This window comes from Herpailurus yagouaroundi, unplaced genomic scaffold (assembly GCF_014898765.1).
Source record: "Herpailurus yagouaroundi ecotype Mexico unplaced genomic scaffold, PumYag 162, whole genome shotgun sequence".
Lineage (NCBI taxonomy): Eukaryota > Metazoa > Chordata > Mammalia > Carnivora > Felidae > Herpailurus > Herpailurus yagouaroundi.
Window position 1 is genome coordinate 364301 of NW_024412403.1, and position 21042 is coordinate 385342.

General features: G+C 48.7%; 1 protein-coding gene across 9 annotated transcripts in view; it reads right to left on the bottom strand.

Annotated features, from left to right (window-relative positions):
- The window catches only part of PCNT (pericentrin), a 134966-nt gene that overhangs the window by 33134 nt on the left and 80790 nt on the right, over positions 1-21042 (bottom strand). For 7 of the 9 annotated variants that reach the window (XM_040483678.1, XM_040483676.1, XM_040483679.1 and 4 more), the window contains 10 exons: positions 20102-20134; positions 18289-18518; positions 17603-17713; positions 17472-17489; positions 16528-16734; positions 14256-14414; positions 13840-13992; positions 12797-12889; positions 9986-10810; positions 8467-8658 (listed from right to left, as the gene is read on the bottom strand). In XM_040483678.1, the coding sequence (XP_040339612.1) occupies positions 8467-8658; positions 9986-10810; positions 12797-12889; positions 13840-13992; positions 14256-14414; positions 16528-16734; positions 17472-17489; positions 17603-17713; positions 18289-18518; positions 20102-20134 (2021 nt within the window). The remainder of the gene's footprint in view (positions 1-8466; positions 8659-9985; positions 10811-12796; positions 12890-13839; positions 13993-14255; positions 14415-16527; positions 16735-17471; positions 17490-17602; positions 17714-18288; positions 18519-20101; positions 20135-21042) is intronic. The other 2 variants (XM_040483685.1, XM_040483677.1) reach the window with 1 other exon arrangement.

Below are 21042 nucleotides of genomic sequence, written 5' to 3' on the forward strand. Positions count from 1 at the left end.
AAGTATTTATCAGCCAATTTAGAAGCTGTGTGAGCAATTAAGAATGAGCCTCCATGATGAAGCCCTCGGGTCCTTCCAACTCTTGAGATTTCAAGCTTTTTTAATTCCATGAAAAACAGAACCAAAGCTGAGAACTCTGCCTGCAAAGTGAATGCTGCAGAGGACTCTGGGAAGGTGGCCGAGCAGGAAGCCCCAGGAACCTGTCTCCCACCTGGGCACCAACGGCACCGGCAGCACCTTGTCTGCTGTAACTCTGGAGTCTGTCCGAGGCTTGCAACTTCCAGGGGGAGGCTTGGAGGGGAAACTGCAGCTCTCAGCACGGCAGCAGCCACCCGTCTCCCAGCCCCAGCCCCTCGGCAGGCTGGTGGTGCACCTACTCATGGAGCAGCTTACACACAACGTGTGGGAGCCACGGTGGGCATAGGACTATCCCACAAATGGGGGTGGGGTGGGGGGGGGTGGTCTGTGCTCCCACCGCTGCTTCTGATCTGGAAGGTGCAAACAGGTGGGAGACCACTGTCATAGCCCCTCCCCCTCTGGCTCAAGTGACCTGCAGGAGATTTAAAGGGCTGGTGACCTTTTTTTCTACCACAGCATTTTTCTCTGTTTTCTTTCTGGGGAGAAATTAAAAACTAGAACATTCAAAGACAACTGCATACACAGAAGAAATTAGAGGAAATTACATGTGCCCAGGCAAAGGTGCAGGCTAAGAAAAGATCTGAGAAGACCTGAAGTTTACATCTCAAGCAGATCCTCAGCACAGAGACAGCATACAACAATTAAAAAACAAGAACAAATAAGGGGTGTCTGGGGGGGCTCAGTAATTCAAGCATCTGACTCTTGATTTCAGCTCAGGTTATGATTTCACTGTTTGTGAGTTCGAGTCCTGCATCAGGCTCTCTGCTGTCAGCAAGGAGCCTGCTTGGGGTTCTCTCTCTCTGCCCCCTCCCCTCCTTGTACACTCTCAAAATAAATGGAAATGGTGACAACTGAGGAAAAAAAGATTGAAAAAGGTGAATACAGACTGACACCCCTGGGACACCAGCAAGCATGCCAACATATGCATTGTGGGAGTCCCAGAAGAGGAAACGGTGGCGGCTGAGAGACTATTTGAGGACATAATGACTGAAAACGTCCCAGAATTGATGAAAGACATGAATACAAACATCCAAGAGACTCAACAAACCCCAAATATGATGAACTCAAAGAGACACATACCAAAACATATTATAATCAACACTATACTAACAGAGCACTAACAGAGAATCTTGAAAGCAGAGAGAAATGACTTGTCACATACAAGTACCCTCGAAAACATCACCAACAGATTTCCCATCATAAAGTTTGGAGACCAGGGGACAGTGCATCAATATATTCAAGCGCTAAAAGAATATCTGTCAACTCAAAATCTGTCAACTCAATATGAAGCAAAACTGTCATTTAAGAGTGGGGAAGAAATTAACATAGTCCCAAATAAATAAAAGCTAAAGGAGTTTGTGACCACTACACCTGCACTGCAAGAAATGCTCCAGGGAGTGCTACAGAGTGAAATAAAAGGTCACTAGACAGTAACTCAAAGTCATGTGGCAAAATAAAGATCTCAGTAAAGGTAAGTGCATGCATAATATAATAAAAGCTAGTCTACCATTTTGTACACCCGAAACTGATAGAACACTGTACGTTAATTATACTTGAATTTCTAAAAATGTTTGTTCTATTGTAATAGTGCTTTGCAACTCCACATTGTGCTTTCATCACGATTTAAAAAATACATGTTTTTTATGGGGCGCCTGAGTGGGTCAGTTGGTTAAGTGTCCAACTCTTGATTTCAGGTCATGATCTCACAGTTCAGTTCATGAGATTGAGCCCCATGTTATTAGGTTCAGCTCTGACAGCACAGATCCTGCTTGGAATTCTCTCTCTACCCCTCCCCAGCTCATGCACATGCATGCTCTCACTCCTGCTAATAAATATATAAACTTTAAATAAATATATAATGAGACATTTTTTTAAAAAAATTATCAGTTTAAAAGTTAGTGTTATTGTTAGCTTTAGTTTGTAATTCCACATTTTTTCTATATAACTTAAGAGATTAATGGATTAAAAAAAAAATCATTAGGAGGTGCCTGGGTGGCTCAGTCAGTTGAGCGTCCGACTCTTGATTTTGTCTCAGGTCATGATCCCAGGGTTGTGGGATTGAGCCCCGCATCAGGCAGAGCCTGCTTGAGATTTTCTTTCCCTTCCCTTCTCTTTCTCTCTCCCTCTCCTTCTAACCTTCTCCCCCAGCTCACACATGCTCTCTCTCTCTAAAATAAAAATTAAAAATTAAAACTTAGGGGTACAAAAATTAAAAAATAAAATAAAAATAAAAATTGGCGCCTGGGTGCCTCTGTCTGTTGAGAGTCTGACTTCGGCTCAGGTCATGATCTCATGGTTCCTGGATTCAAGCCCCACATCAGGCTCTATGCTAACAGCTCAGAGCCTGGAGCCTGCTTCGGATTCTGTGTCTCCCTCTCTCTCTGCCCCTCCCCCACTTGTGCTCTGTCTCTCAAAAATAAATAAATGTTAAAAAATAAATAAAAATTAAAAAAACCCAATCATTAGTTTGTTTTGAGGCAAACAGGTATAAAAATGTACTTGTGACACCAAAACCCAAAAAGGGTAGGGACAGAGCTATAAAGGAACAGAGCTTTAAAATTTTTTTTTTTAACATTTACTTATTTTTGAGACAGAGAGAGAGAGAGAGAGAGAGAGAGAGCGCGAGCATGAACAGGGAGGGTCAGAGAGAGAGGGAGACACAGAATCTGAAGCAGGCTCCAGGCTCTGAGCTGTCAGCACAGAGCCCAATGTGGGGCTCGAACTCACGGACTGTGAGATCATGACCTGAGCCAAAGTCGGGACGCTTAACCGACTGAGCCACCCAGGTGCCCCAGGAACAAGAGCTTTTATATGTGATTAAAGTTAAGCTGGTATAAATTCAAGCCAGAGTGTCATAATGCTGGATGCTAAATGTAATCGCTAACATAACCACAAAGAAAACAGCTATAGAATATACACAAAGAGAAATGAGAAAGGAATTTGAACATTTCACTATAAAATATCAACTGAACACAAGAGAATACAATAATGCAGGAAATCAGGGACAAAAAAAAAAGCTGTAAGGCATATAGAAAACATACAGCAAAATGAAAAAAGCATATGACTCCTTATCAGTAATTACTTCAAATGTAAATGAATCTCTCCAATCAAAAAGAACAGCAGAATGGATAAAAACACATGATCCAACCATATGCTGGCTATGAGAAGCTCACTTTACACCCAAAGACACAAATAGGTTGAAAGTAAAAGGATAGAAAAGGTTATTTTGTACAAACAGGAACCAAAAGAGAACAGGATGGTTATATTAACATCAGACAAAATAAACTTAAACCAAGAAAGGTTCTAAGAGACAAAGGAAAATAAAAAGTAAATAAAATCTCCCAACAAAACAAAGCCCTGCACCTGATGATTTTACTAGTGAATTCTATCAAACATTTAAGACAGAATATCAATCCTTCTCAAACTTTTCCAAAAAAAATGAAGAACCCAAATGGGTTTCCTGGTAGATTCTATCACATATTTAAGGAGGATATTATATATAATATATTTAAGGAGGATATTATATTATATACTAATTCTCTACATTGTCCTTTATATGACAGAAACAAAGAGAACTGCTCCTGACTCACTGTACAAGGCCAGCGTTATCTTGATACTAAAGACAGAAAAAGACACTACAAAAACAAAACTACATGCCAATTTCCCTTATGAACATTGATGCAAAAATCCTAAAAGACTAGCAAATAGAATCCAACACCATATTGAAAACATTATACAGTGTAACCAAGTGGCACTTACTCCTGGAATGGAAGTATAGTTTAACATAAGAAAACCAATCTATGTAATACACTACGTTAACAAAATGAAGGAGAAAAATATCACATGATCATTTCAACTGACGCAGTAAATGCGTTTGACAAAATGCATTTGACAGAAAATGCATTTCACGATAAAGACATTCAACATACTAGAAACTACTTTAACATAATAAAAAACCATATGTGAAAAAGACACACCATACATCATACTCAATGGTATTGGACTGAAAGACTTTCCTCTAAAATCAGGAATAAGGCAAGAATGCCTGCTTTCACCACCTCTCTTCAACACAGTACTGGATGTTCTAGCCAGAGTAATTAGGCAAGAAAAAGAAATAAAAGGTGTCCAAATTGGAAAGGAACGAGTAATATCGTATGTTCCAAGATAATATGATCATAAATAGAAAACAAAGATTCTACAAAAAAGCCCTGTTAGAATTAATAAATCAATTCAGCACAGTCACAGGATATATAAAGTCAACATCCAAAAATCAGTTACATTTCTATACATGAACAATGAACAATCCGGATAGGAAATTAAGAAAACAATTTATAATAGCAACAAAACAGAAGAAACTAATTAAGAATTCACTGAACTAAAGAGATGAAAAATTTGTACAACGAAACTACAATATATTGCTGAAAGATATTAAGGAAGACAACTGAGAACACGTTTCATGTTTATGGATTGAAAGACCCAATACTGTTAAAATGTCAATACGAACCAACAATCTACACATTCAATACAATCTCTATCAAAATTCACTGTTTGCAGAAATAGAAAACCCCAACCTAAAATTCATGTGGGATCTTAAAGGACCCAAAGAGTCAAAATAATCTTGAAAAACAACAAAGCTGAAGGGCTTATAACTACTTAATTTCAAAACTTATAATCAAGCTACAGTACTCAAAACGGTGTGGTACTGGCATAAAAACAGACATATAGACCAATGGAATAGAGAGCCCAGATGTATATCCTTACATACATGGTCAGGTGATTTTTTACAAGGATGCCAAGACCATTCACTAGGGAAAAGACAGTCTTATCAAGCAAATGGTGCTGGGAATACTGGGTGCCCACATACATGCAAAAGAATGAAGTTGGATTGTTAACTAACGTCACATACAAAAATTAACCCAAAATAGATCAATGACTAAAACTGAAACTATAAAGCTTCCGAAGAAAACATAGGACAAAAGGTTCTCAACATTGGATTTGGCAATGATTTCTTGGATATGACACAAAAGGCATGGGCAACAAGAGAAAAGACAAACTAAACTTCAGAAAATTTTAAAAATTTGTGCCTCAAAAGACACCATCCAGGATAAACAGGCAGTGCACAGAATATGAGAAAATATTTGTGAATCCTACGCCTGATAAGGGATTAATATCCAGAATACACAGAGAACTCCTAAAACTCAACCTCAACAAAAAAACCAACCTGACTTTAAAATGAGCAAAGAGGGGCGCCTGGGTGGCTCAGTCAAGCGTCCAACTGCGGCTCAGGTCATGATCTCACAGCTCACTGAGTTTGAGCCCTGCGTCAGGCTCTGTGCTCTCAGTGTGGAGCCTGCTTTAGATCTTCTGTCTCCCCCCACCCCCCCCCCTCCCCCCCCTTGCCCCCACCCTTTGAAAAAAATACAAAAGCTAAAAAAGGGGGGGGGGGCTCCTCTACAAAAAAAATAAAATGAGCAAAGAACTTGAATAGGTTTTACTTCAAAGAAGATACACAAGGGGCGCCTGGGTGGCGCAGTCGGTTGAGCGTCCGACTTCAACCAGGTCACGATCTCACAGTCCGTGAGTTCGAGCCCCACGTCGGGCTCTGGGCTGATGGCTTGGAGCCTGGAGCCTGTTTCCGATTCTGTGTCTCCCTCTCTCTCTGCCCCTCGCCCGTTCATGCTCTGTCTCTCTCTGTCCCAAAAATAAATAAACGTTGAAAAAACAAAAATTAAAAAAAAAAAAAAAAAAAAGAAGATACACAAATGGGCAACAAGCAAATGAAAAGATGTCCACTGTCACTAATCATTAGAGGAAAGCAAATAAAAACTGTAATGATACACTTGAAACTAACAGAACACTATATGTTAACTATACTGGAATTAAAATTAAAAATTAAAAAGAAAAACAACACGATGAGATACAACCTCACACCCATTAGGTGGGCTACTATAAAGACACACACACACAACACAACACAACATAACATAATAAGTGTGGCAAGGACGTGGAGAACTTGCAACCCTCTTGCACTCTTGGCGGGAAGGTAAAATGATGCAGCCACCATGGAAAACAGTATGGAGATTCCTCAAAAAATTAAAAATGGAACTACCATATGATCCAGCAATTTCACTTCTGGATATTTATCCAGAAGAACCAAGAGCAGGGTCTCAAAGAGAGATTTATACACAATGTTCACAGCAGCATTTTTCACAATGGCTAAAATGTGGAAGCAACCTAAGTGCCCACTGACTGTGAATAAGCAACACGTGGCATATCTATAAATGGACTATGATTCGGCCTTAAGACAGAAAGCAATTCTGACACAGGCTACAATAGGGGTGAACTGCAAGGACACTAAGCTAACTGATATAAACCAGTCACAATAAGACAAAGACTATACGATCCACTATGAAATATTTAGAATAAACAAAATCACAGAGTCAGTGGTTGCCAGGGGATGGGAAGTGGGGATAATGGGGACTTACTGTTTAATGGGTACAGAGTTTCAGTTTTATAAAATGACAACAGGTATGAAAGTGGATAGTTAGTTACACAACCTCACTAATGTGTATGCAGGATCACTGAACTGTACATTTAAAAATGGTTAAGATGTGGGGTGCCTGGCTGGTTGAGTCAGTGGAGCGTGTGATTGCTGAACTCAGGGTTGTGAGATCTAGCCCCATGCTGGGTGGAGAGATTACTTAAAAAAAAAAAAAAAAAGTCTTAAAAAAATGACTGTTATCTGTAACTCTTACATTATATGTATTTTACCACACACACATACACACACACACACACACACACACACACACACACATACACACTGTCATAACCTATTTCTGTGGTAATTTACTGAGTACATAAGCATTTCTTTTTTGAGGAAAATAAAGTCTGGAAACTTCTACATGCAAACACTGAAAAATATAGAATTGTGGGGCACCTGACTGGCTCAGTCAGAAGAAAATGTGACTTTTTTTTTTTTTTTAATGTTTATCTATTTTTGAAAGAGAGAGAGTGCACACACACGCAAGGGTGTAGGGGCAGAGACATAGAGGGAGGCACAAAATTTGAAGCAGGTTCCAGGCTCCGAGCTGACAGCACAGAGCCCGACGCAGGGACTGAACCCTCGAACCTCGAGATCATGACCTGAGCTGAAGCCGGATGCCTAACCGGTGGTGTTTAACCACCCAGTTGCCCCAGAAGAGAATGTGACTCTTGATGTCAAGATCACGAGTTCAAGTCCTACACTGGGTGGGTGTAGAGATTACTTGAGTAAAAACCTAAAACAAAAAAAGAAAAATATAAAATAGTGATTTATGGAATGAATTTGGCATTTCCTTGTCCATGTGTAACTTCCAAGAATTTTGCAACCAGAGCATAATCATGGGGTTGACCTCTTAAAAATTCAAACAAATGTTCTTATCAAAAGGGCATGGAGATACGTTTGCTACACAGTTAGAGAACAAGTCCTCTCCAAACAGAATTAAACTTCCTGTGGGGATTTGATGAACATATAAAACCAGATTTAGGCATCTTCGATCAAAACCGCAGGCACGGGTGTGTGGGCCTGGCCTGAAGTCCCTGGACCTACACCTGCACGATTCAGAACCTGCAGACTTTACACAGGGATGCGGTGTACCTGGCACGCCACAGGAGAGTTCCCAGAAAAGCAGAGCTGGAACATCCTGCCGAACTGTGTAACGTCTACACTGGCAGGCTCGAGAGCCAGGGTCTAATCACACTCTGCCACCGCCCTTAGGAAAACCTTTAAACCAGCCACTTTTGATTTTCGGAACACCTTGACCCTGTAACACTTGATGGGCCAATGTGCAGCCCCCAGCCCAGGAAAGAGAAGTCAGCTCTCGTGTTGCTTCTGCCCTGGTGACGAGAGTGCTCAAACTGCTGCGTTCCAGATTACTATGATCTTCTTTGCCAGGAGCATAAAGTCAAAATATGCAGGGAAAACCCCTGAGGTTCAAAAAAATAAATGCGAGCTTTCAAAGTAACACTGGTGATAAAGGCCTTGAGCCACAGAGCAGCTGTCCTCACACAGAAAACCCTAGGGACAGACCTTAGAGTCCAGTTAAATCCTACTGCTATCACTAAGGGAGAAGTAACTGCTCATTTTTCATAGGCTAGACCATGGGAAATGTGCATTTCTAGAGAATACCTAAAAAAAACAAAAAAAAAAAAAACAAAAAAAAACACCAAACATGTAGGAAACTTCAAAACAGATGCGAAGAGACCACTCCGAGAACACAATAGAGCCGCCATCCATGTAACACTGGTCTATGCCCGCTCAGCACCACGTGCTGTGTGCCCAGGTACCTTCATCCTTCCCGGCACTTTGCCACGGTCGTCCATTCTCAAGTGCATTTCACTCTTCACCAAGAGCAGCTCAGACTCCAGCTGCTTCTGGCAGGCCGCAAGCACAGACATCACGCGGTCTTGTCTGTCTGGACCTGGGTGGTCTGGCGTCACCGGGGCTTTGGCAGGCTGCAGATCACCGTTAACTGCACTCTGCAATAAACGGAGAAAACAAGGATGACGCTCGTGAAGGCAGAGCTAAAAGCACCAGGAAGAACGACGCACACGGAGCACAGTCGTCGGGCTGCCTGGGACTTCCCGGAGCTCTGGAGCCTGCATGTTGGCCAGCAGGGCCCCGAGGGAAGGTCTGTCCACAGGTGGCATCACCAAGTCCCCGTCTCCTAAATCACGAAGGACAGGAGACCAGAGGGGAGCACTGCACACACGGCCTGCTCCCTGCCACAGCAGGCCAGGACGTGCTCGCCGTGACACGGGCACCAGCCAGGAAACCCCACAACGCACGGGCCAACGGGAGCTGCTCCACACAAGCTGCAGATGGCAGGGGGCAGCAGGCAGAGTCTGGAGTTCTCAGGACCAAACTGAAATGAACTTAAAAAGTTTTACACAGGAGAGGAGTGTTAAAAATTAGAGCAACTGAGGGGTGCCAGGGTGGCTCAGTCGGTTGAGCACCCGACTCGTGACATCACGGTTTGTGGGACTGAGCCCCGGGTCGGGGTCTGCGCTGAGCATGGAGCCTGCTTGAGGTCCTCTCCCTCTCCCTCCCTCCCTCCCTCTCTCTCTCTCTCTCTCTCTCTCTCTCTCTCTCCCTCTCTCCTGCTTGCACTCTCTCAAAATAAATAAACTTAACAACAACAACAACAACAACAACAAAGTAACTGAATAGAGTCCAGAGAGGAAAATGCAAGGAGCCTCTTAAAACAAAGCCATCTCTGCATCATTTAATGTTCCCTATCATAGGGCTTTGAAAACCTTCAATCACTCTCAAAGATATGAAGTTTAAAAGTATAGGAACTAGTGCAGCCCCAGGTTCCACTGTGTACACATGTTCTGACCTGAGGTTCTAGGGACTTGAAACGCACCCAGGAGCCACGAGCTTCAGATTCCTCTCTCTACAGCACCAGAAGCCACCCTCTGGAAACTCTATCCCACACTGCCTGGCACACGAAGGACAGTCACTGACTTAAAGAGAAAGGAGGAGGAACAGTAGGTCCTCCTGGACAGAATATCCAACCATCCCTGGTCTAGCCAGAGTGCTCTGTGGTCTGGGTCAGGGCCTCTTGCAGGCGCCAAGTGCTCCCTGGCTCCCCCATGTGTGCCCCGCCCCCCCCCACCCCAGCATGCCCCTGTACCCTCGTGTGTGCCCCTACTCCCCCAACACACCCCTGTACCCTCGTGTGTGCCCCCACTCCCCCAACGCACCCCTGTACCACCGTGTGCCTGCTCCCCCAGCGCACCCCAGCCCCAGCTCCCTATGCACGGAGGCTGTCCCTTCTGCGGACCAGGAAGGAACAAGGCCCACCTGTGGGTCTCCGACACGGCTGTTAGGGGCTGTGCCCACGTCCTGCCCTGACGCTTTGTCATCAGAGGGCTCTTCGCCCCCAGGGCCTCGTCCCTGGCAGCTGCCCTCTGCACGAGGGTGCAGGTGGGCCCCTCGCGCCTGCTGCTTGTCCAGGTCCTTCTGGCACCTCAGAAACCGTTGGTTCAGCACCTGGAGCTGGCGGGTGAGGCGGACGCACTGCGCTCGGAGCCGCTGAAGCTCTGGGGGCTCATCCTCAGCAGTCAGGGGCTGCTGTTCCAGGGAACGGCGGAAGCGGGAGAAGGCGGACAGGATGGTCTCCAGCTCAGCGGAGTGGGCCAGTTTCTGCTGCTTCAGAGCATCGATTTCTAAATCCCTTTCTGCAATCTTCGCTTCCTTTGCTTTTAGGGCAGCTTCAAAGGCTCGGATCTGGGAGGCCATGCCCTGGACCTCAGCCTCCCTGAGGGCTGCGCTGTGCTCCAGCTCGGCCAGCTTCCGCGCGGCGGCCTCCTCAGCGGCCTGCAGGCGCCGCTGCAGGGCCTCCAGGGCCTGGCCGTGCCGGCGCTCCTGCTCCGAGAGCAGCCGGCCCGCGGGCTCCGTCGCCACCAGCGCCTCGGGGCTGGCCACAGGGTCGCCGGGCAGCTCGCTGACCTGGGCCCCAAGTGGCGCGGGGCCGCCGAGGGAGAGCTCCCTCTGAAGCCTCTCGATGACTTCATGGAGCTGCTCCATCTCCTCTGCCTTATCTTTCTGCAATTGCTGCTGGTTCTCTCGCAGATTCTCGATGACGGACCTCAGCTCCTCGATCTCTGAGTTTCTGTCACAGGGAACCTGAGGAAGAAGCACGTTCAGAGGTGAAGGAAACGTTCCACCTTCAGAATTTCCCTCCTTTAATCTGAGGTTCAGGAGCAACTTTGAGCTATGGCACCAAATTAACAAATGACCTTTAATACCTGAAAACACCCGAAAGCTGCACTCCCACTGCATCAGGGTTACCAAAGTGCTTGGGAAGGGACATCCACGGTGGCCACTTTGCCTCTTGTTTGGACACTTCCTCTCACTCTGTGCCATCACCGCTATGGGCAGAGGGAGCTTCCCTGGCTGCCTCTCCGTGGCACCTCCACACTAATGTCACCACCCTTAACGTGTATTTTTTTAATATTCAAGTAACGTCGATCTGCTTGGTTTTACTGAAGGGAGATTTTAGGTTTTAGGCATGGTTCTAACACTAAAAGACAAACAAATGAAGAAAATCAGGCTTGAGGACTGGCAACACTGAAGAGCAGGACCGAGCCAGGTGCATGCATGGGGCCGTCACTGCCGCCACGACTGCTCCGAGCCTAGCGCTGTGCCCCCCCTGGACCTTGGAGAATGTTTCCACTCGTGCTGGTTAATGTCACCCTCAAGGTTTTAAGGTAAGAAATGTTATTACTGCTACTTTGAAGATAAGACAATTGAAATGTAGGTGTTAACTATCTTGCCAGGTGGAAAATCAGATTGAAATCTATGTCAATAGAGCTCCAAACTCCATTCTAGTGACTAAGCCATTCGTGCTCCAGTTTACCATCTCCAGCTAATTTCTTTTTTTTTTTTTTAATTTTTTTAACGTTTATTTATTTTTGAGACAGAGACAGAGCATGAACGGGGGAGGGTCAGAGAGAGGGAGAACAGAATCTGAAACAGGCTCTAGGCTCCGAGCTGTCAGCACAGAGCCCGACGCAGGGCTCGAACTCACGGACTGCGAGATCTTGACCTGAGCTGAAGTCGGCCGCCCAACCGACTGAGCCACCCAGGCGCCCCTCCAGCTAATTTCTTATAGTCCAATGTTCACTTCCTGAAAACTGAGGGTTTCGCAACAATTCTTGGTTTCACTAGTGCCATTTAATTCCTTTAAACTGAAATGCAAATCTGGCCAATACTGAAAACAAAAGAAAACAAGTTAATTTTTGGTTTTGGTTTAGAGAATATGAGCTATCCATCACACACGCATCCACCATGCTGAAATCTGCACCGAGAACTGTACGGCTGGCAGAGGTAGGCCCTGGTGAGGTGCGACCCTCACCGCCAGCCTGCGTGCCCCCTGTGCTGGGCACCATGCAGACTCTCGTCTCCCCTCAGACACCTGAAGGGAGTTTCAAGGGTGATTCTGACAGCACACGACGTGGGCTTATTCACTCTAAACACCCAGACATGAAAAGGCAGGTGCTACAGACCAGCCACAATCACGACACAAACAGAAAACCTGAAATACAAACCTAGGGCGCCTGTGTGGCTCAGTCGGTTAAGCGTCGACTCTTGACTTTAGCTCAGGTCATGATCTCGTGGGTTTGAGCCCCATGACGGGCTCCATGCTGACAGTGTGCTGCCTGCCTGGGATTCTCTCCCTCTCTCTCTGACCCTTCCTTGCTCGCTCACTCTCTCAAAATAAGTAGATAAACGTAAAAAAATATATATATTATATACACATACATAAATATAAACCCAGCACATGCAGGTGGCTTTAAAGAGTAAAGCACTAAATCGGAGATGAGCCCTCTGGGACACAGCACGGCTGGAGCAGGCAGGCCAGAGAGGGGCACCCGGAGCCCAAAGAGGGAAGACCGTGCGGGCCAAGAACTGAGAACAAGGGTGGTGGACACTTGGGCCAAGAGCACGCATGCCTGGTCTCCTGCAACTTGTGTGGTACTCCCCATTCTGGGGGAAGTGGTCCCTTTCTAGGCGGGACACCGCAGAGCTGACAAGGCCTGGTGCCACCCACCCCCGGCACACTTGCCCCCGAGGGGTATGTTGGTTCTAGGGGTGCCGGGAAAGGCCTACCTCACTGAGCGTGCCCCTTCCCATCCCGGCCAGCTGAGCCTCGAGCTGCTCGCTCACACACACGATCTCCTTTTCTTTGTTCTGCAGAAATGCCTGTGGAAATAATCACAGCGACGCCAATAAAATGTGACTATGGGAAGCGGTCCCCTGACCTGGCAGACGTGCGGTACCCTAATAAACCCATGAGTGTAAATACTAGCATTCAATCCAAAAGTGGTTTTCTGTATGTTTCCCACTGAAGGACGCCTGATGCCTGCGATTGGCCTCAAACCCTGTTGTCACCAGCATCATGTGACACGGCCTGTGAGGGTCACGCACCCAACAGCGACCGGGGGTGCCACAGGCAAGGGCTCTGTACGCAATACATCACAATTCTGCTTCCTTTACACCCTGAGGCTCCTCAGAAGCATGATTACACTAAGGCATTAGAAGATTTAAAACATAATGTCGAAAGAAAGAAAAAGAAAGAAAGAAAGAAAGAAAGAAAGAAAGAAAGAAAGAAAGAAAGAAGAAAGGAAGAAAGAGAAAGAAAGAGAGAAAGAAAGAAAGAAAGAAAGAAAGAAAGAAAGAAAGAAAGAAAATTAAAAAAAAAATAAAAGTATTTTTCTTTGTCCTGCTCATAGGAAGGGTTAACAACCAAAAATCACCTCTCCGAGAACAGGGTGTCTATAATGACCCAAATAGGTAAGTGGTGAACATTTACTTTCTCTTGACAGCTTCTACTGTCAGACAAGTGTGCCCCTGCTGCCGCTGAGCTCCAACAAGCGTCCTCTACAAGACTGGCTCTCAAGACGCACACCAGACCCAGAGGCTGGTGCAGGAGGCACGGGGTCCAGGTGGCCCTGGGCTCTGCCCCCTGCACACCTTCTAGAGCCACCCCGGCTCAGACCTTGGAGCAGAAGGCAGGCATCTCCTGAATGCCTGCAGCAGAGGACTATCCTCGGTGCCCACAGTGTCTGGGACCCGGGGCTGGTGGTCCCTGGGCAGGTGGTGGCACGGGCACAGACGTGGAGCCTGGTGTCTGGGCAGGCCTGCCGGCTCACCTTCAAGCGAGCATTCTCCTCTTGCAGTTCTCGCAGGCTGATGGAGGCACGGCTGCTCTGTGTGTCCAGCTTCACGTTCAGGTGCAGCCCTTCATCGCACTTGCTGACTAAGTCATCCTTAATCTCTCCTAACTGTTCTTTCAAGTCTAAAACCTTTCATTAAAATAAGAGAGAATATTAAAAAGTACCTAACATTCTAGTCCACTTAATAATTATGAACGCTACAAATTAAAAGATTTAAGTACACGGCAAAAAAGAGCTACTGATATTTTATAGCCCACACCAAGCTGTTATATACAGTAGACACAGACCCCTTCCTGCATCATTTGGGTGTCCTGCCCCTCCACACAGAAGGGCAGTGAAGGCCACCAGCAGCCCTGAGCAGAGGGGAGTCCCCCATGGCCCCCCACACTTGCCTCACTCTCCCGCTGCCGGAGCGCTGTCTGTACTGCCTCTAATTGGACTTCTGGGCTCTCAGGACAAGTGCCTGCAGGAGGTGTGGGGCAACTGCCCTCATCGAGTTTAGACTGCAGTGTGGACACCACTCCACGCTGCTCCTGTAATGCCTCTTTATCCTGTTTAAGAATAAAAGAAGATTTACTTTAGGCAAGTACTTCAGGAACTGGGGGCCTCAAACTGTGATCTGAGTGCACGGTGTCCTCAGCTCTTCCTGGAGCTCATGTGCACACAACTGCACATACCTGTGCACCCCTGCACACACCAGACACACAATCTATAGACCGGCTGTGCTCCAGAGCACAGATCTGCTTGGTGAAGGATGTGACCCCAAACAGAGAGCCAATGTGTGTGCCAGCAAGGTCACTGCAATAAATTCGTCCTTAGTAATTATTCAGGAAGACACAAAAGTGGTCTCTAGACTGTTGGCTATTCAGAAGAAAATTGCGAAGAACCTGCCAACAAACAGGGCGATGGCTCATCAGGGCACCGCACATCTGTAAGATGAACACTAATGTCTCATTAAAAATTTTCAAAGGGCATTTAATATGGACAAAAGAGTCACAATAAATTAAGTGGACAAAAAGTTACATCTTTGTGGAAGGGAAAAGGGGCATTTTTTATACCTATAGCATCTAATATGCTCAGTAAATGTTTGCTGAGGGAAGGGAGGAGGGATGAGGAAAGATGGAGGAGGGAGAAAAGATAGAGGGGCAAGGGAGGAAAGCAGGAAGAGGGAGCGAGCAGGGACAGAGAGAAGAGAGATGGCAGGAGTGAAGGAAGAATGGAGAGAGGAGGGACGGATAGAGCAGGGATGGAGGGGAGAGGGAGCAGGAAGTATGGAGGAGAAAAGAGGGGAGGAAGGAGAGATGGACTGGGCAGGAGTAAAGGGTAGAGGGAGGAGGGAGGAGGGATGGGTGGAGCAGGAAGGAAGGGAGGAGGGAAGAGTGAGAGGGAGGAAGAAGTACAGAGGGAAGAGATGAGAGGGAGGAAGAAGTACAGAGGGAAGAGGGAGGACGGAGGGAGGAGAGATAGGTGGAGCAGGGGCAGAGGGAGGAGGGAAGAGGTCAGAGGGAGGAGGGAGGGAAGAGAGTGGAGGGAGGGAGGAGAGACAGGTGCAGCAGGAGCAGAGGGGGGAGGGTGCAGGGACTGATGCAGCCGCCCTGAGCCGAGCTGTCCCCGGGCAGCACAGAAGAGGCCAGAGTAGGGGCAGGGCTCCCCTCTTGTGCTGGGCGCCCCTCCCGAGACAGTAACCGCTCAGGTCCTCGCCCTGGGGAAGACCCCTGACCTCAGTTAACTGTTGGCGTCTGCATTTTCGACAACCAAACACACCTGACAAAACTCTCCTCTCCTTGAAGCTGGACTTGTCACAGGATCAAACCAACGACTGTAAAGTAAGGTTTCTCACCAATCCCCACTTTTCCAGTAAGCGTCTAACCTCTGGTGACATGAAATACATGAAAGTCACAAGCTCAACTCCTGCGACTAACAGCTGGAGAGGAGGGCCGGGTGGCTGGGTCGGACGCCTGGCAATCAGAGGGCGTCCGCCTCGACCTCAACTTCAGACACAAAGGACGATGTCTGTGCCACAGACGCACGCTCCCGATGGCAGTGCACCCAGAGAGGGCACGGACTCTCCTGACCCTCTCCCCGTGCCTTGCCCTCTGTGTCTCCTCATCTGGCTGCTGTTCCTGAGTTGCACCCTTTCTCAACACACTGGTGATCTAGTGAGTGAACGGTTTCCCGGAGAGCGCTGAGCCACTCTAGCAAATTAACCGAACCCAAGGAGGGGCTCGCAGGACCCTCCATCTGTACAACAGGACTTGCCAACGGCCCCTGAGGGGGCAGTCTCGTGGGACTGAGCCCCTCTCCTGTGGGGGCTGATGCCACCTCCAGGTGGACGGTGTCTGAGTTACACGACCTCCCACCAGGGTCTGCCGAGAACTGGATGTTGGCTGTGCGGGCCACCCACCCCCCCGGCCCCAAACAACCGTCAAGAGACCGGAAGCAGTGAAGTGTATGCAGCAGAGGGTTGGCTGGCAGCCAGTGAGACACGAGGGGACACCCCCTCAGAGGAAATGAGGCCGCAGTGGAGTCCGGCACGGCCCGCTATGGATCTGCCAACCCCCGGTCCTCCCGGCACGGTGCGGGCACAGCGGCCCAGGTGGAAGGTGCCCCGCCGACAGCCCCGACCGAGACCCCACAGAGCCTCCACGCGACAAGGGCCGCTACCTGCTGCAGCGCTTTCACGGTGTTTCTCTGCTTCTCCAGTTCTTCTCGTAGTTCAGTCGCTTCTCTTCGGCAGCTGGCATTTGTCTCCTGGAGACGTTTAATTTCCTGTTCCTGGATTAACACTTGTCTGTCTGCCAATTCTTTCTTTATAACCAGTTCGTCAAACCCATCTGATTTCTCTCTCAACTTTTCTTGTAGCAATTCAACCTAAAACAAAGAAATTGCTTGAGAAATACAATAGTTAAAACAGCCATCTTCCAAATAAGAAAGCATACAACACAACTGAGGAAACACTGATCCTGACGAGTGGTCTACACGGAGACTACGCCCAGGAGCCTAGTGAGACAGAAAATTGTAATGCGGGTGTTCTCTCAATAAAGACGCAGAAAAATATTAATATAACACAAGATCTGTTAGGAAAACAAAGTCAATCTTGTTAGTAGGGAAGGAAAAGCTATTCGGCAATACAAGGAAAGGACTCTGGGCACAGCAACCCCCTGGGCAGGGTCCAGAGAGCCAGGCCGAGTGAAGGAGGTCAGTCTCACACGGACACAAACTGCTTGTCTGTTTGTGCAACTGCAGACATGACACAACTAACACAGAGGCCAGGCTAGTGGGTGGGAGGGGACCCCACATCCGTGTCCTGGCTGTGCTCCCGGCTCGACCTCTGTGGGCATCACCCCAGGGAAGTGGGTGAAGGGTGCACGGGACGTTTGTCTTACTGCTTACAGCTGAAAATGAATCCACAATCATCTCAAAATATGTGTAATGCTTTAAAAGAAGAGGCAAATCAGCTGCAGCCATGCCAGGCAGAAGGAAGCAGGTAAGTCGGGCTCCAAGCAAAAGGAAGCAAGAGAAACAAGCAAGCAACGAGCCCACGTGCGAGAGGGCCCCTGGCCTCCCCCGCCCCACAGGTCATGCGGTGGGAGGGCAACACGCCATACCTCCTCATCCAGCTGCTCCTGTGGTCGTCGTCAGGTACATGGAAGGCAGACAAGGAAACCGAAAGGTAAAACTTCAAAGCATCACAGAGGATGGCTACCCCACGGGTACAGCGTGTGACGGGCTGACTTACATCGCGGACGCATGGGCCCCGTGGCCGGGCCGCCTGTCGGAGCTTCTCCTCCAGCCTCTGGATCTCCCGCTGAAACTCCTCCCGCTCGTGTTCCCGCTCGACAGCCTGCTCCTGTCGAGAAAGGCGGTCTGCTGGGACAGCTCACAGACGCTGGCGGGACACAGCGCTTCCCCTGGCTGCACCCACCTCCCGCCGAAGGGGAGGGGGCTGCACGAGGTCGGGGGAGGGGACAGCCTGCTCGGATGCGGACTGCTGCGGCCAGCACTTCCCTTCCACACGCATGTCACTACCCAAGGAATGGGCTCCGAGTCACGGGGCACTTTGTGAAGCACAGCGAAACGCAGAGGGACGGCCCTGCAGGTGCAAGGCGGGGAGGCCTGTGAACGTGGACGGGAGGAACGTCACAGAAAGCAAACGGCTTGGGCCCAACTGGGGGAGCTACAGGCGCCTCCCGGGTGCTGGGCACACAGGGCCTGCAGCCTGGGCTGATGGAGGCCCCCCCAGGCCATGCACATGAGGGGGCCCCTCAGTCACACATCACAAACGTGGACAACCTCCGAGATGAGCACCAAGCAGCAACGGGACCACAACAATCTGGCCGCACGTGAACCCAACGTTGTGTCGTGGGACCTCACGCTACGAGGATGACTCCGGGGCCACAGAGACAACCTATCCCAGGTGCTTACGTCCATGAACTGGCGCTGGCTCCGCAGATGCTTGTCCAGAGCCGCCATCTGCTGCCTCAGCGCCGAGAGCTCCTCAGCCTGCTTGGCACACGCTTCGTGCCGAGAGAGCTGTTCCTCCAGCTCAGCCTCGAACACCTTCATCTGCGAGAGCAGAACTGCACGGTCTTTCTCAGACTGCTTCCTGGCCTCCAGCTGCTCCTGGGTTAGACACTCCACCTCCCTACGAAGAGCTGCAAGTGCAGAGAAAACAGGGACACGAGCTCCATAGCTCGGGGCGGGTACGTGGGCCAGAGCAGTAACAAAATGTGTTCGGCAGCGTCCCCGCAGAGCAGGGACATCCCAGGAGAGAGCCCACCCCACGTCCAGCCTTCCCAGCGGCCCCAGACCAGAGCCTGGCCAGGGGCTGGGGGCACAGCGTCCCTTGAGGCTCCCAGACCCCACCCCCTGGAAACAGGAGGACACAGCCACGGCCGGGGAGGGGACACGCACTCTGAGAGCCAGTGTGAGCCCGTATTTAGCCAGATACCTGGAGAAAATAAAGTCAAGTACTTCTGCAAAAACAAACCAAAAAAACGGCCTTTTAAATTAAGATTGGCTAGGGCGCCTGGGTAGCTCAGTCGGTTAAGTGGCCGACTTCGGCTCAGGTCATGATCTCGCGGTCCGTGAGTTTGAGCCCCGTGTCGGGCTCTGTGCTGACAGCTCCGAGCCTGGAACCTGCTTCAGATTCTGTGTCTCCCTCTCTCTCTGCCCCTCCCCTGTTCATGCTCTGTCTCTCTCTGTCTCAAAAATAAATAAACGCTAAAAAAAATTTTTTAATTAAGATTGGCTAAAATATAACATTTTGAAGACTGAAAGAATATATCTTAGTATTCCCAAAAGACGTATCAGCTAATTTTCCAGGAATTATTCCTTTATGTATACTCTCCGATATGGAAAAATAAAATGTAACTTAAAACCTCCATCAGAGGGAACACACGCCCGGATGTTCACTGTAAACATGCTCAGTATGCATGCAGGGCCGGGGCGGTGTCTCAGAGGAACAGGGTCCAGCCATCAGGAAATCAAAGCCAATCTAAAATTAACTGGATGATAAGGCCACATTCCAAGTAGAAACTGGAAATTAGTAAGCACCTATAAAAAAAGGAGGCTTGCCTCTGACGAATCCTGAAGTGTTCAAACCATCTCTAAACTGAATTTTAATTTCAATAGTTTTCACTTACATTTTTATGCTTTCAAGACTCATGTCGTTTTATAAAAATTTGTCAATCTTTTATGGCAAACTACCATCACCACTTCATGCGAATAACTCAGCAATTATGATAAATTAGCCTTAAACATGCAGTTAGAACACCGACATCCGCACCCCTGGAGTCAGTGCTGCCCGGTCACGCACCCAGACAGGACCATCCTCAGAGCCACGTGCCGCAGGAAGGGCGGCCCAGCGCACGTGGCCTCCGTGCAAGTGGCACTGCAAGGAAGGTGTCCTGTGGTCGTTCGGGCCACGCTGAGGGCCACCTACAAAGTCGGGCCAGCACAGAAGCTCCACTCAGGTCCCCGAGCCCCTCCACGGACACCCACCAGGGCCTCCAGGGCCACCACCCCCCCGACCCCGCCCAAGCAGCACACGCCGCAGCAGAAATGCTCGCCCATTTTCATGTATCAATACTAAAGATTAAAGTTGGCTTTTTGTTGTTGTTGTTAACAGTCTGCCACAAAAGCTTTGAAGTAGTTTTCTTTTTTGGTAAAAAATTGGGGAAATCTGGTGCAGACACAATGCATATCACACGGCAGCCACTTGTTTGTTTTTACAGACCTGAGTCCTCATGTGCTATGGTAACAGGAATGCCTATGAATGAAAACACACAGCGTTTTCAGAGTGGAAACACGAAGTCAGACACAGGGTTCCAGGGAGTGTCTGCGTTCCTGGACGGTCTCTAACACTTGTGCTTTTCTGTAGCACCGTGACGATGGTCTCAACGTCTGTGACCCCCCCTCCCCAATATCCATATGTTGAGCCTCACGAATGGGACCTGAGCCTAAGAGAGACCCCAGAGAGCGGCCGGCTCCTCCCAAAAGTGAGGACACGGTGCAGAGGCTGGTGTTTATCAGAAGGCGGCGTGCCGGCGCCTTCATCGTGGACCCCACCCTCCAGGGCTGCGAGCAGCCAGTGCCTGTTGTCTGCAGCCTGTCCACGCCTCCTGTGACAGCAGCCCAGGCAGACTGGTGCCCTGGAGCTGCAGTGCGTCCTGGTTGCCCAACAACTTGACACCGACTTCTATTTATTTATTAATGTTTATTTACTTATCTTGAGAGAGAAAGACAAAGCGCGCATGAGTGTGAGTCAGGCCGGAGAGGGGTAGAGAGATACGGAGAGAGAGAAATCCCAAGCGGGCTCCACACTGTCAGCGCAGAGCCCAATGTATGGCTCAGTCTTCCCAACCATGAGATCACGACCTGCGCTGAAATCAAGAGTCAGATGCTTAACCCACTGAGCCAGCCAGGCACCCTGGCGCTGACTTTTAAAGGAGACAAAAAAGCCCCTGTGGGACAGATGGCATCGCCCTGAAAGCAGCCACGAGACACCCCTCACACCCACAAGACACCACGCCAAGAGGTGAGGCAGAGCTGAATTTCGCCACATGGCACCAGGACCTCCAAGAACTCTTGGAAAGTTGGTCAACATTCACGAGGACCCAAAGCAGAATCAGGACCAAGTGGCCACACCCTGGGCCACACCTGGGGGAGCCCACAGTC